Genomic DNA, 16,242 nt, shown 5'->3' with positions numbered 1-16,242 from the left:
TCGCTCGTTTTCGTAACCTCTCAATTAACTTCACGTTTCACGATAAGAAGTTTGACAAGTGCCGACCCTAATCATGTTCGGTTTTGTTTGCGACGTTGACTAATGGATGTGTTCGTAATTTCAGGTAACAAGCATCGAGCAAAACTCACGTTGAACTTTGAGAGTGGCAGCGGCGGTTCGAGCGGTTCTAAAGGATTGCATTTGAATTTGGGTCCTATTGCTCCGCCGCGGGATTTGGTTGATGCTTCTCTCCCACTCGACCGACAGGGGTAAGAATCGATTTTGCAAACAAAAATAGTTTTAATAGACTTTTTATTTTGAGTCAAATTTCTAATGTTTCATCTCAATTTTTGCAGGTGGTATCATGGTACTTTAACGCGTATTGAAGCTGAGAGTCTACTTCGGGATGCTGACGAAGGCGCATTCTTGGTCCGGAACAGCGAATCTGCGAAACACGACTACTCACTCAGCTTGAAGTAAGTTGAACCTCACTTAGCGAACACTTGTGGAATTCAAGCGAAAGTTTATTGCTTTCCATTCTCGAGGTGTCACTTGTACTTATGATGTCTTGTCTTTTCCAGGTCAACGCGTGGTTTTATGCACATGCGTATTTGCCGTGGAACGGAGGGGTACACTTTAGGAGGTGCTGCGACAGCGTTCCCTACAGTTCCTGCTCTGATGAAGCACTACGTTACTGCGCAAAGACTTCCAGTGCGAGGAGCAGAGCACATGGCTCTGTCCACTCCGTTACCAGCGGTTCTACTCTGAATACTCCATGACAGTGAATTGGAATTTTATTATCAATTCAAGGAGTGAAGACACCAGTTGATCTGGCCAGTTTGAAGTTCTGTTTCGCTGATGAAAGCAATCGGATAAAAGAGCATTATAGTTTGCGCCCTTAGCTTTTCGATTGCTCATGGAGCGGGAGATGTATAGTTTTAGATGACCCAGTGAATAATACCAAAGAGTTAGTTAACGCTTAGCTAAGAGTAAGCTAAGCGGGAATGCTTCTTGTACATTTAGCAAGTCTACACAGCAACAAGAATACTATGCTAGTCTGAACACCGCAGCAACCTGTAATAAGTAACGTATAATTTATTCGCATATAATCATTATTTATTTCACTTATCGTATATACTATATCGGTATAGTTACTTCTGTTTAGTACTTACGCTTTGTATTACTCATTATTTATCAATGGTATCAATAAGATAACGTATAATTAGTGTTTATTAAAGTGTACCGAGTCGAATGACGTAAGCATTGATAATCCAGTAATAACGATAATTGCATTATATTCTACAGTGTAGCGTCGTATGCATATGTTATATGAATCATTATTTACTTAATTACATACTTAATCATTTGCAATTGTATTTATGTATGTTTATCCATATAAGGCCTAACAGGTGAGAGAGGTGCAACCTCTGCGTAGTAAATAACGTCAAAGAATGTGTGTTATTGATAAGATTACTATTAACTTACGTTATGTTTGCGTACATCCAAAACAATGACAGCAAGCTCGTATGAAATTACAAAGGCAGTCAACTGATTCGTATTACATTATTTACAATAATATAACGTGACAGCGCCACGATAAATAGAACCTTGGCACGAAATACATAAAGTATGTAATTGTAGCGATCAAAATACCTAGTGACTCATCCCTGAGGCCGGGCAGTCACGAAAAGTATATCGATTTTAGTACAAATTTGTACGCATATAACAGTTTGCTTCGTATTTATAGTCGAGGAACATTTACAGCGATTCGCGGTTTCATTCACATATAAAATAGTGCGTGATCCAAACTTAACTGTATTTGACTATAAATACTAGCTATTTTTATCGAACCATAGTTTTTAGATTACGTAATAAAATAGTGTATTCCAAAGTCCAAACAAACATTGGCCAATTTTAATGGATTTTAAGTAGATTAGCTTTCATACTAAGATTGGTGTACAGTTCAGCAGATCAACCTGTTAGAAGTTGACGAATTTTTTCAAGTAATTTTGAAATCAAATGAATAAAGACATAAGTCGAAAATCCATTGGGGAAATTCGCCATTTTGTGGAAGGTTGATGTGCTGTCGACTCTACGAAGTGACGATGTAACCCCAGTATAATTGCACATGGTATAATAATATTGATTGATAGAACTAAAAAGATTGCACGTGTTAAGTAACAATCACATTGACTTATTTATATATTTTTTGTTAAATAGGATTAAGTAGTTTTGTAATGGTAATATTGGGGCCCTTGCTATTTATAAATTCTAGATTAGTTTGTCACATGCTACTTGGTTTCGATTATATTTATCATATGTTACAACGAACGTCAAATCAAGTGAGCCGTGTTGAGAATTGTGTTCTGTGATTTTTTTTCTGTATAAAAGCCAAAAATGTTGTGTTAAACATTAAGTTTTGTATTTATTGAGATGTTGCTTTATTCGTTCGTATGTAAGCTGAGACGACGCGTTGTGGTGCGACGTTGTCTGTCAATCATCTTGTTGCTAAATAACAGTGATTATGTTGCTGCAACATTTTGTTCCACAACGCGTCACGAAGAACTGCTCTTCAGATATTACTTACTAATAAGTTGTAAAAGAAACGCGATCTCAAGCAATCTTCCTCCGGTTGATTCAGTTACCTTAGACTTAATTTGTGTTAATTTGTACCTGATTTTAAAATTAATACCTACGTTGATTGAGACTTACAAACTAATTTTAACAGATTTATTTTGTTACGTGAATAATTTAGGATCAGTAGTAATATTTAATCTGTAGATGTGTATGAGAACAAGCGAATTTTGATGTATGTGAGGAGTTTTTATGTACGTAATATACTAAACCACCGCAAAGCAGCTTAAGCAAGCGAGCAACTAATTTTAATATATTTTAATACATAGTAATGTAATGTAATCGTAAAGACTTTGAAACATGAATTAGAAAAATCGCTGAAAAACTATGTAAGTACTGCCTGTCGTTATGCCAAGTCGCGACTCTAAGGTTTATATCAATTCGATTGCTGATTCTCCAAGAGACTAGTTTCATGTTTTGAAGTCTTAAGCAGTAATGTATGTAGTAAGCCCGTAAAGGAACGTAGGATATCGATACTGGGAAGAAAATTACTTATATTGGAAGTTTTTGAAACGTGTCAAAATTTTTTCAAAAGACGTAGGTCCAGGTTGGGTGTTAGGTAAAAATTATAGCTTATAGTAGTTATAATCAATTGTAATTTGAAGGTGTAGTTTGAAATTGATGACAAAATAAATTCCATAAAAATAATAAAATCTATTTTATTTCTTAAAACCCCCAAAACACATCAGTAAAATAACTGTTATTTAGAAGTAATTTAACTAATTAGATACTTAGTAGAGTCACTTGCTATTTTACAATTAGCATTTTATATTTATTTAATAGTAAAGCAGATAACATAACAAATGAAGAACGCGGGTTCCCATCCCACCGCGCTCGACTATTGTGGTGTAACACAAGCATAATATTTAGCATACACGAGGGGCTAACGGGACTAATAGTAATTTGTGCAATACAAATTGCTAATACTTAAACTTAAAAAAAAAGAAAAGACCAGAGTGGGTTAGTGTAGTCTAAATCCGCCCTTTGTTTCTGGTACAATAGAAGGTCGTGCTCTTGCAGTGGAAACTGAATGACCTGCTGATGAATAACTACGATAAGAATAGGCTTTTCTATATTGCCAAGTTAAGTTGTTAAAACTTTTGACCTCGTTTTTATGTGATGTTTGTTACCCAGAGGTCTAAGCATGGAATCATCACGCGCCGCCCGCTCGGCGCGCGACGATTCCATGCTCTGTGGATGTTACCACACTGGTTGGGAATACGGACGGATTTCACTTTTTAAATTTAGCGCCTTCTGTGTCGTTGACGGTGTACTACAACCTCCTCGTTGATCACGACATCTTTAAGTTGGAGTAGACATCACGTTTTTCCGAAGCATTTTGTGTTGCTGGCGTTAGCAGATAACCGTGCGTGAATAAAAGTAATGGTTAAAATATTCAGATGGCGCTGCGAACGTGAAAATTTTAATAGTTCGGTATTTACCCTGCAGAGGGAGTCACTATTTCGAATTTAGGTTTTTATTCTTTGAATTTTTTGGGTTATTGGCATTTGGGTAGGTTATAATGTTTTTTTTACAACTTGATAAAATGTGTTGTTATAGTTTTATAATATTTTACGGTCGAGTACATTAGAAGTAAATACGGTCTTTGTATAAAATATACTTAGTAACATAATTTTCATTTATTTCAAGAGAAAACATGTCGGTTTATTTTATACATTTTTAAGGTCAGATTCAGCTTGGAAATAAACTTTAAGTGCAACGTTAGTTTAACGCTCCGTCTGACATTAGTGGTAATGGACTATAAGACTTAAACCCAGTTGAACTAATGCACTCGAGAATAGAGCTGTCTAGAAATACCCTTTCAATGGCTTACAGGACTTACGCCCGTATTCTCGAACATTACTATGAGGTCTCACAGTGCGCGTGGACGCACAGGGTGACACACGAACCAATCACAGAGCTCTATTGCTGCTTCACTTAAGCAAGCATCGTTTGTGAATACGGGCGTTAGAAGATTTTAAGATGTTATAAGTTTATGTTTAAATTCTTGATCTCCTTATTTATACAATACTTGGAGGCCTTTGTCCAGCAGTGGACGTCATTTGGCTGAAACGAATGAAATTACCTACTTACCCCCAAATCTCAGACTCTCAGTTCTTTTGACTTAACGAGAACGTAAACATGAAACATTTCAAACAAATTACTTAACTCAATTTGATGTGATCAAACGATTTGGCCGTTTGAAAAATTAGCCTGTGCTTCTTTATTGACTACTTCGGAATCTCTTAGTTGTGAGCATCAACTTGAGGCAGGGAAATAAAAAAAAATATTGTTCAATGTTTATTTCATTTATCCAGCTTTTGCCTGCTACGATTAATCTTATGTTTATGTAGGTACCTAAGTCCCTAAGTTTAAGCAGGTCCTAACAGTCATAATTATCAAAACACAGTTTCTATAAAATTGATTGAAAAGCAAAGTTTTCTTTTGCAAACATGATGTAATAAACATTTATGACTATGACTGACTAATTAATTAACTATAACAAACGTCAAGTCTGTCAAATTCTATACAAAGACACCGGTTAGAGTTATAATTGAAGTTAAAGTGAAGATAATAATAAAAATATTCACGATGTAATAACTTACAGAGAAACATTAATTTATTTTGTCTTATTAATAAACATAATAATTATTACAATAACGATTAGCAACAATGACAATGATTTAAATTTTTAAGCTTTAAACCCTGTTAAACCCTACAGTCAATTAAAACAATGCAAAGTCAATTAACGTTGAATGACTTTATTACGGCATCAGCTCCATTATTCACAGCATCAGTTATTAATAATTCAACAAATAACATTAATTTACATAACAAACAATTCAATTTACTCTCCGTTGCTTGATTTTCTTGTCCCGTCACATTATTTGGTCCTGAAATTCAAACCACGAAGGCGATTTCAGTGAAATTCGACCCTTATAATAAAACTAATCTCAAAACTTGATCCAAACTTAAGCATAGATTAAGATTTGATGTAATTGGTAGAGTCTGATTATAGGTACAATACTGAATACTGTTTTGGTGTTTATCAGTGATTTGGTCACTTTTATATTAATAACTACCTGTGGTAATACGGAATTGAGATTTTTTTCTTAACTCTTGATAAATCATGATTGTTGTTAGACCATATTTTTTATGAGATCGTTATTCTTGTACCTAGTACAAAGTGGTAGAGACAACGGCACATCAGACTAAACAGCATTTTATTCGGTTGTAATAAGTACTATTTTGCAATAACAATATTGTTTGATGGCTGTTACTTCATGAAAATGGTGTCTAGTGAGCCACCCTGTGTTTTCCTTCACAATCTCCCTTATTAAGAACGGCGTACATTTGCACAACCGGACAAACATAGTCCCGTAGACAAACGTTTGTCGGATAACTTTGGGTTTGTACAGTGGACAGCACATCAAGATAAACTTGTAACTTATATCGTTGCAATAAGAGTGGTTTTTCAATAGAAATGCTAAGTATGATGCGATGTCGACTGTACACAGCGAATGCTAGCGTTGAATGACTGTAGTTTAAATTGATAACTGTATAATGCAATTCAGAATTGAGTACTGTTAGTTCTTAACTAACTCTATAGGATTGATTTTGATATTAATTATTGTTACTGTCCAGTAGGCACATACGATTTAAAAAAATATCCATCCAGAAATCTAAATTCGAACATTTCTAATTTGAAATAATAACTATAGATTTTTTTAAATGTAACGATAAATAATGGTTTTTATGTCTGTACTCCTCTATTGTTTTATAAGAAAACTGTGCACACTCACTTACTCAATAGTATCTTCTAAAAATAGCCCAATCAAGTGCTTAGTTAACAGGTAAGAACATCTGGGTAATGTTTCACTAAAGTTTGGCTGTTGAAACCAAAGTTCTCCGTCTATCGGCTTACACTCCCTCGGTATTAATCTTTGTTGAGTTCTTAATACTTACTTAAGCAATAATCGATTAGCCAGCCATAGGATTAGAAGTTTCAGACGTCTTGTGATTTCCTATTACGTCGAATTTGAGATACGTGACGAGAATAAGTATTTAGTAGGATCGTTGGGAGAAAGGAAATTGTAGTTCTTAGCTGTGCACAATAACGTCGACTTTAAAATTGAGTTTTGGCAATCTACAATAAAATAACTGCTTAAATTAGTTTGTTTTAAACAAAGAGATAGGAAAAGGTGTTTGAAATTAAATTGGGAAGAAAGCAGCGAATAAATTAATAAAATAGTAGTAAAGAATATTACCCAGTGTGACTGTGAGTAAAAATCTTAATACTTTTTTTCATCCACAACGAGGAAACTGCAAGCTCCAAACTGCAAGCCAATTAATTGCATCTCATCTGATTGAAACGGGACTATTCCCACCTCTCGTTCCCACCGCTGCAGCTGTAAGTCCTGTGTAGCCAGGATTTACAGCTGATGGAAAAGTGACGATGAGGCCGAAGGTGGAAGTTACCTTCATCCGAAATCATCAACCGTCGAGGCTATCCTACCTCCAACAGACTCAGGTAAAATGGTGGTTGCTAGCCAGCCGGATTGAAGCCCTACCTGCCACCAACCAAATTGAGCAGAAAATGTTAGCCCCCACTGGGAATCGAACCCGGGACCTATGGGTCTGAACCAGGTAGTCTTGAGATTAAAAACAGGCGGATATTGGTTATTACAGCAAATTATTACCCTCGACAAAAATACTCTTTACGATGCAAGACTGCAGTTACCTACTAGTTACGATTATAGTCCTTCGAAAAATATTCGGTCACGCGAGTTAACGATTATTATCAGTTTTTACCGAAGCATTTCATTCGTGCATTATTGAACTGTGTTTTTCCATTCATTGTGTATTTTTTTCCACCTATATTGGGGGGGGGGGGGGGGGGGTTAAATTGTATATGTTCAAAAACTAATTATTTAGTCCCCGTAGACTCTAAAGTAAACAGAAGCAGTGTGTACTCTTTCTTTGTTCAGTGATGTTCATCGTAATAAATATTTCTTTCTTTCCTCTTTATCGGCCGACAGTTTGATCGGCTTCTAATTTGTATGAGAATTGAGGAATTTCCCGATATCAAATCGGTGTAGTGCGTCCATATTAATGTGAATGCGGTAATGTGGTAAGTACAGCAATAATAACGATTGAGTACTACTTACCCAACTAAATTATTTGCCGACAAAAAGTCTAGTCTACGGGGAATCTTAGGCTGGGTTGCACCATCTTTTTATCTTTTTTTAGGTTTATTTCTGCCAATGTCGAGTGAAAATTGACATAGTTATCAATAGAACGTGGGTGTTTCAGTTCTATTGATTTTTCATGGATTCCGTGGAGTTAAGTATGCCCGTAAGCAGGTTTCAAGACGCCACCGGGTCCAAAGCGGGTTGTTCATACGACAACCCACTCGATACTCGATGCGCGCTCAAATTCGAAGTATTTCAATGTTTTTTATAATTTATCACTTCACTGCACTTTAGAACACAAAATAACACCAAATTTGTACACTAAAGTCCATTAAAATAAATTGAAACCATTAAAACAGATCGACCATGCTTCCCGTTCAACTACCCTCCACGGAATCCTTGCACCATCTTACTTTAACTTTAACAAACGTCAAAAGTCTGTCAAACTCCGTACCAAAAACACCGCTTATGGTTATAGTCACGGTTAAAATAAGGTGGTGCAACTCAGCCTTAAAGAATGTAACTCACCTAATATTCACATTAAATATTTTGGAATGAATTTGCCCTTTTATTTACCACACCGTAAAATTTTAATAAAGCTCTATATTTTATTGATAAGATTAAGGCCATAACTTACCAAATATACCTTATTTCCTTGTTTATACTGCATTTGGGTAACGAATTACAATGCAGTTTTGGCTAGCTGTTATCGTCTGACCTTTTAGATTACAGCAAAGTCCATAATAAGTATAATATACACCTAACATTTTCGGCAAAGTGTACAGGCTGTAACTTATTAACTAACTGCCCGAAAGAAAGCATCCATTTTTAAACACAATGCATAAATAATACTATCCAAACTATAAAATGTTTTAATTTGTTTCTCTCTAACTCTACCTGTTTAGTATTCTGTAATTTGCTCAAAATGTAGCTCATAAGTGAAATGCTTAGTGGATATTCAAAAGCTAAATAGTTTATTCGACAGAATTCGTGAAGTCTAGCTGAAATTAAAGTTGCTTGCATCCCGCTTTTCATTGCACAAAATGAGTAAACTTCAAAACGTACCGGAATGGAATCGTGATTATTCTGAAACGCAAACGGAATCCAGATTAAATTCGGTTCATTTTAATTTAAGTTGTCGAAGTTCCTGTTAAGAAAACACGAGTAGCGAATTTATCACAAATTACTTATGTAAGTTTCTGTATCCCGATGTTTTGGAAAAACTCGGAAATTTCAATCTCGAGTTTTTCAACGCCGTCTTTAACTTGAAGGTTTTCTTTAATGAGATACGGAAGTAAAATATGAAGGGAATGTTATTTTTTTTAATTTTTAGGAGGTCACTGGAGGTCACGTTGTATTTGGTTACGGACGACGGTACATCTAGCTAAATGTGGCATATTCTCATGTAGTTCAAATGTGTCTGATTTTGCAACGAAATGTAAAGAGAATTTATCAGACTTAAAAATTTATTGCAATATGAATTACTACACACTAGTGTTGCATAAGACATAAATTAATTATTGTATTACTGAATAATGTATTAAAATATGTATAAAATGTATGAATAAAACGACTTTATTTCAGCTGTCAAAGAGAAGAAGTTGATTTTATTTTGTTTGTAAGAAAAAGTAAAAAAACATTAAAAACTCTTTTGTTGGTTCTCAACAACTAGCCATTGCATATTATTTGGCTGATGCTTAAATAAGAAAAATCACTACTACTGTTATTAAATTATATACACACACCGGCAGATTTAGAGGAACGGAAAAAAAAGCATCAATATCATCATTATTTTAGGAAAAAAATGCCTAATTATGACATTATTTTTTAATTTAATTCTAAATATGAAAAAAATAATTGCCAACAGTATATTTTTTTAATTATTTTGTTTAAATTACCCCATCAACAGTTTCGTTGAGTGTTTTGAATTGAATGAAGCTTTTGCTAATTCCAAATTTCTCATTCTTTTACGTGAAAGATGTTTTTTTTCTGAGAATTTTGTTGTGTAAGCATTCAGTTACTTATAAGGGTTTATTATGCCCAGCTTAGCACCGTCAGAAATCATTAAGGCAGATGAAATGAGAAGTAACGGCCATGCATACAAATCGGCTGCCGTAAGACGTCGTTGATCAGTATCGACCACCCATGGCAGTACAGATTGATCATTTCTGTCGTTAGGAGGAGGGTTCAAGTCAGAAAAAGGCGTACTTCGCGACGGGATGACCGTTTTTTACAACTTCGAGTTTTCAGAAAGTCGCGGTTACCTGCTGTTCAAGCCAGAAATAACCTTAAAGACACTCGAGGAGTAAGAGTGACTGAGCCCACAGTTCACAGGAGATTTACTGAAGTTGGTATAGGGTCGTGCATACCCGAGAAAGCTCCAACTTGTGACACAGCACCGAAAAAACATATTGAACTTTTCACGTGAATATCGTGATTGGGTCTTGAACGACTGGAGGCATGATCTCTTCACTTATGAGTGCAGAGTTCTCTTAAACCAGATCGATGGAAGATAGCGAATATGGAGACACAAAGAGAACGTAACATTTAGTCTTCATTTTGAAAATATCGTGGTTTATGGAGGTAGCTTAATTCTGGTGTGGGGAAGGATTTGTTTGGGAGCTCGCACGGAGTTAGTGGTGGGTGATGGAGGAAATACGACTTCTGAATGGTACACTAGGAACATTTTAGAAGAACATGATGTGCCATTTACTCCATTTATTGTGGACTCCTTTAGTTTAATTCACGATAATGTTCGTTTTTACAGTGCTCGCTCAGTACAGGCACATCTAAACCATTTGGATATACCCATGATGCAGTGGCTGGCAAGATCCCTAGACAAGAATCCTATAGAGCATGTCTTGGACTTTCTTAAAAGATGTGTTAAATTCAGAATACCACCGGTGGTGTTGAGAAACGCGTTACTAGAGGAATGGCAGACATTGCCCCAAAATACCCTTCATAACATTAACTGCAGCATGCTCAGATGAATGGAAACCATCATCAGAGCAAGAGGGGGAAATACCCATCATTAATTAATTCATTTGGTTAGTGATAAGCTACCCTAATTTTTAATCTGGCCACAATTTCTAATTTTTGTTCAAAACTGAAAAATTGAAATTTCGTTTCGATGATTTTTTATTAAATAAAAACGACTAAATATTTAAAAAATCTATGTTATATTATTTTATTTTAATTATCTCTTTATTTTGTATAATAAATATTTCATTGATCAGTAGTAATTTTCCTTATTTTCATACTTTTTTTTGCGTTCCGCTAAATCTGCCGGTGTGTGTATTTTATACAAATGTCAAGATATACAGCTGGTCAATCATAGCCTGAAATATTGTATTTTATGTCTTACCTATAACTTAAAATTTATAGGTAGCAGTGGCAGGGTTAAAGTAATACTGAGACGTGCAAAAGCGCTTTTAAAAAGGCTTTTTTCAGAAAATAAATTATTTATGACTTAATTTGTGTAGATTACACTTGAATTAGTAAAGGTGACCTGAAAAGAATCCCTTAATGTATTTCGTTCGTAGTTCAGCTTTGGACACACATTAAGCGAAAATCGTCAGCACGAGTGCGTCCCTTAATAAGTAACGGCCTTATAAACGACGCCGACCAAATGGATGTGCGGTTCACGAAAATAAATTGAGGAAGATAATCGTCTTCAAGCGTGATATCCTTGGCTTGCTAGTGTTGTTTGATTTAAGGAACAAAAAGATAAATAGGACGACTTTGTTGATCCAAAAGTTTTCACAATTATTAGGTAAAGAAGATGATAGTGTGGCAGATAATTACTTGATGTGAGAGATGACTTTTACTGTCCTAAAAGGTAAAAATTAAATCTTGTAATAAATGTAGACAAAACAATTAAGCATTAACGAAAAATGTTTCGTTCTACATAATCAAAAAGAGTAATTATGGAAAGGGTTAGATTGTCAGAAAAGAAAAATGATTTCATGCTTCTGAGGGTACGTTAAGCCAGCTGTCCTATTAAACCATGTCAGGCGCTTATGTTGCTCATGAAATCTGACACCAGGTTAAGTATTTACGCTCTTATTTTATATTGTTGGAAAAGAATAACTCTGAAAAAATTTATATTTTATCAGCTTCAGGATCAGGGCATGCCATTGATATTTCAAACAATACAAAACACTTAGTTGACACTTAGAAGACTGAACTCTGAAAAATTGAAACCTGTTATACAAATACACAACCCCCTATTTGCTTTTTCTATAAATTCAAGTTAAAGAAGAAAAAAGATGGTTTTAGAAGTTCGCTAATAACTATGTTTTCGTCCACTAACACTTCGTCAGGGAACTAGTAATTTTGCCAACAAAAGAGTGACTAGCGGAATTCTCAGAAGCGAGCGTACTCAGCACGAACGTAGAACAAAAGTGTGTTTAATTGTTCAATTTGTTTGCCTGTCTGCACTGCCCTTAATGGAATGGCAGTTGTACAGGGTGTCCCAGAATGGGTGAATCAAACTACTAGGGGAGGTAGCTCTACTAATGTACTATCCCTAAAAGTATGAAAAAAAATTTTGAGTTCGGATTTTTTTTTTGTGCTCTAAACTCGAAATCTAGTCATTTTTTTTCAAAAGTTTCTTTACAGATAAACGAAGCAATCATGTACAATTAATATTAGTAAGAAAAAAGTACAAATAAACTCCAAACGCAGCAATTATAGCCAGATACTTAGGCAAAGCTGATTTATTTTCACTTTTTAAAAAATTATGCGAATAATTTTTTTTATAATATTTTTTAGGGATAGTACATTATTAGAGCTATCTCCCCTAGTAGTTTGATTCACCCATTCTAGGACACCCTGTATACCTACCTATAAACTAATCTTCACATCTGTTATGCTGAAACGGTTTTCAGTGATATAACATTTTTTGGCGCTAGCAAAAGTTGTTTGTTTGTTAGCAAGTTACCACGCTTAGGTAAACGTAGTATAACTAGATGTCCCTTTAAAAATATTCAGCTTGGAATCAAAATTTGGAGTAAATGAAACATTACATTACATTTCGGTCTAATAAATGTTGCCTAATAGAAAGTGATGGTATATCTTCTATTGATAGGCTTTTAGCAGTACATATTGTCAAATGTTTTGTTCAATTGTATTATTGCAATTATAAAAAACTTTTTATTAAAGTATACTTTAGTTTAAAGTATTCTAGGACAATAATTTACTACTTGAACAATATTTTTTCGGCATAATTTTTGTGTTTGAACATTTTCTACTAAAGTAAAACATGCCATCATCATCGTTCGTAAATCATAATTCACAGAACGCTGGCAGCCAGCCTGTGCCGTAGTTACACCAAGTCACCCCTATGAGACATTAGGCCGAGCACAGGCGGGCATAATTATATATCCGTTGACTGTCCACAACAGAAGTTCGAAGAGTAAGTACCCCTAAATATGAAGCTTCTCATCTAATATCATCAACATCACTTCAGGCATACGCCCAGGCTACAGGGCACTAAACATGCAGAACTGACGGCCGATGTGGCAGCAAGGTTCTGGAATGGAGACCACGTACCGGTACGCAACGTGGGTTGTCCACCCAGGTCGACAGACGACATCATAAAGGTTGCGGAAGGCGCTACATGCAGGCCGCTATTGACCAGCAAGTATGTGGAAATCATTGGGGGAGGCCCATGTTCAGCAGTGGACGTTCTGTGACTGAAATGATGATCTTATGTGAATACATAAGACCATAGGACCCCTACTTAGCAAATTCACTTACATAGATACCAGTGTTTTATTTTATAAATTCGCTTCAAACCCTGTTACTAAGTAAGCTAAAATAATATGTTTGTGTTGCGCGGGGAGTCATCACAATTATAGTCCAGTGAAGTCCGACACCTTTACTTTTCATTGTCGCTTTAAATTGTAAAAACATAGGTAATTGTCAGTGACATACGATTTAACGGTGTGAAGTAAACCTACTGTATATTACACTCATTTGGATCACCCCACGTGGACATTGAATAATGTATGGCGCCAGAACTAGGCCAGCCGTTTTTGTGGTCAAAGTGGGGAAATTTAATTGGACACTGACTGCAACGTATTGGTTTAGTTCGATAATGAATATTTAGTAAGTACTAGTTTTTTTGTGTTGTGTTGTAAAAGCCGATTAAAGGACATGATGAATGCATTTATGGATTAAGGATGTAACTACGAGTACTTTTATTCTGTTATTCATAGTAACAGAGTTTCTTAAAATGTATGAGAATATTAAATTTTTTTGGTAGCATGATAGTGTTTGTAAGTAGTGTAGGTACCTACTCTTGAGTATTCAATGCAATTTATTAGCATATACTTCAGGCTTCGACAAGAATAAAGTTAATAAAGTGAAGCCAGATTTCCACTCGATCGGATTTCAAAGATATTGATATCGTATATTGAATTTCCTCTCATTGATTTACGAGTAAATTAAAACTCACTTATTTCCTTATCTATGTGTACATAATACTTTTTACCCTGGTTTTTTTAAATGGCAATTTTTTATACACGTTATACTCGTATACACATCATATGCTTGGAAAAAAGTATACGATGCGTGAACCAAGAAGGGCAAAGTATTAATTTGCAATTTTGAAGGTATAAAAATTAAATATCAAATATTTACATAATAATAACAATGAGTCAAACCAGTATAAATAAAAGTTTACATGGAGTAAAAAGTTTCGTGAACTAAATTGCAAGTAAAAAGTTATTTTTTCTGTAAACATTTATACCCCGTAATCCGTATGAAGGTAAAAAGTCTGCCTATTTTCTAAAAAAAATCACAGTAAGCTTAACGCGTGTTCAAGCATGAAAAACAAACGAAAAATTAAATGGAAAAGAAATCCACTTTTGGGATATCACAAAAGGAATGGTCCTGGCGATTATGTCCTAACCGTGACTTGAATAAGGAAGATACTCTTGACACCAGAGATAAGAAAAGCTTCTCACCAAAGGTTTTTAGTATAAAATGTGGAAAGACACACGTAGACGAGAATGTCGTAAATATAATAATGGAGGGATATGTGTGTGCTTTTGTCTGCTTGTAAATATTTTTTTAATATTTCCGTTCGAATCCGAATATCATTTGAGACAGCACATTTTAAAAATTAATATCATAATTTCTTAATAAAAGATTATATTATTTTCTAGTATTTAATAAACTAATTTGTAAAGGTTTAAATTTGAAATAAAAAAAAAAACTTTTGAATTCACTAGAAAACGATGGCAAGCTAAAGGGTTTCAATACGCAGAGTTTTTGATAAATAGTAAATCCCTCTCTCTTACTAAGCTTGTACTTATTTTAAGAGAATCATAATTCCTCACTAATGAGAGTAGCGTTTACAATCCTGTTTACCTTTAATTTCTGGATAAATAAAGAATTCATTGTAGAGGCTTCGAACATCGCGTGTCTGACTAGATTAAGGGAACCGTTTGCTCAAGATAGTACAGTCGACAGCATATCAGACTATCTATTTTTGTTCCAAAATAACCCCTATTACAACTTACATAAGATGCTCTATTATTTACCTTTATATGCCGTCGATAGTACACAGTTCTATTGTGTGATTGTTACATTAATAAGAAAGCTCGTTCCGCTCCAGTCTGAGTCATTACAAAAATAATTCACTGGAAAATTACACAGTTTTGTGGCTGAAAGGTTGTTTCCAAAACTTTTAAGGAAGAGAACTTGTTTGAAAAGCTGTATTTTGCTCTAAATTCTGTCCTACTTATTGTATTTCTACAATGTAAAAGAACCCATTAAGAAATGTAAGAGATTTTTTTATGGTAATTGTCCCGTTCGTTCGGGTAGTTACGGAAATATTCTCACATATCGTTCCCATCGCTGCAACTCCTGTGCAGTCAGGATCTACAGCTTGGACGCCAATAAAACTCAACCAGTGATGGGGTTGTTGGGGTATTTGTTGACTTCTTCTTGCTACAATATATTGACTGGATCAAAAGTATACATTTTATTTTTCTAACTAAACAATCTGAGTTAAGTTTATTCGTTATGTCGAAGCTGGATTATGTAAACAAGGACTCTAGAAAATTGAGAATAAAATTTCAGATTTGCCGAAATTTGAGCGCGTCAAAATTATGAAATCTCAGATTTTGGTAGCAGAATCCTAAGTATTCGTTACGCATCACTTGTTCCTTATATCTCATTCAAATCTGGGGCTTTTATCGGCGTGCCTCTGACATACCAATCGGATTTGGATTCCCTGAGCGATTTACTTACGTCGGAAATTAAATGGTTTGCTCTTATTTTTCGATTGCTACCCTATTTGGAAAAAGATTTTTAATAATATCGAACATTACCATCTCTTTTACTCTACACGGGGTAAGGTTTAGAGTGAAAAAGACAAAAAAGGTGATAAATTGAAATTGCGTCG

At 34.9% G+C, this 16,242-nt stretch overlaps 1 protein-coding gene across 2 annotated transcripts in view; it reads left to right on the top strand.

The window, feature by feature from the left end:
• LOC135079335 (serine/arginine repetitive matrix protein 1) overlaps positions 1–3,287 on the top strand; it is a 233,027-nt gene extending 229,740 nt beyond the window's left edge. For both annotated transcript variants that reach the window (XM_063973967.1, XM_063973968.1), the window contains 3 exons: positions 125–269; positions 357–476; positions 582–3,287. In XM_063973967.1, coding sequence (XP_063830037.1) covers positions 125–269; positions 357–476; positions 582–768 — 452 coding nt within the window. In that variant the 3' untranslated portion in view covers positions 769–3,287. The remainder of the gene's footprint in view (positions 1–124; positions 270–356; positions 477–581) is intronic.
• The last annotated feature ends 12,955 nt before the right edge of the window (positions 3,288–16,242 follow it).

The sequence above is a fragment of the Ostrinia nubilalis genome, chromosome 16 (genome assembly GCF_963855985.1).
Source record: "Ostrinia nubilalis chromosome 16, ilOstNubi1.1, whole genome shotgun sequence".
Taxonomy (NCBI): Eukaryota; Metazoa; Arthropoda; class Insecta; order Lepidoptera; family Crambidae; genus Ostrinia; species Ostrinia nubilalis.
This window is presented reverse-complemented; position numbering and strand designations above follow the sequence as displayed.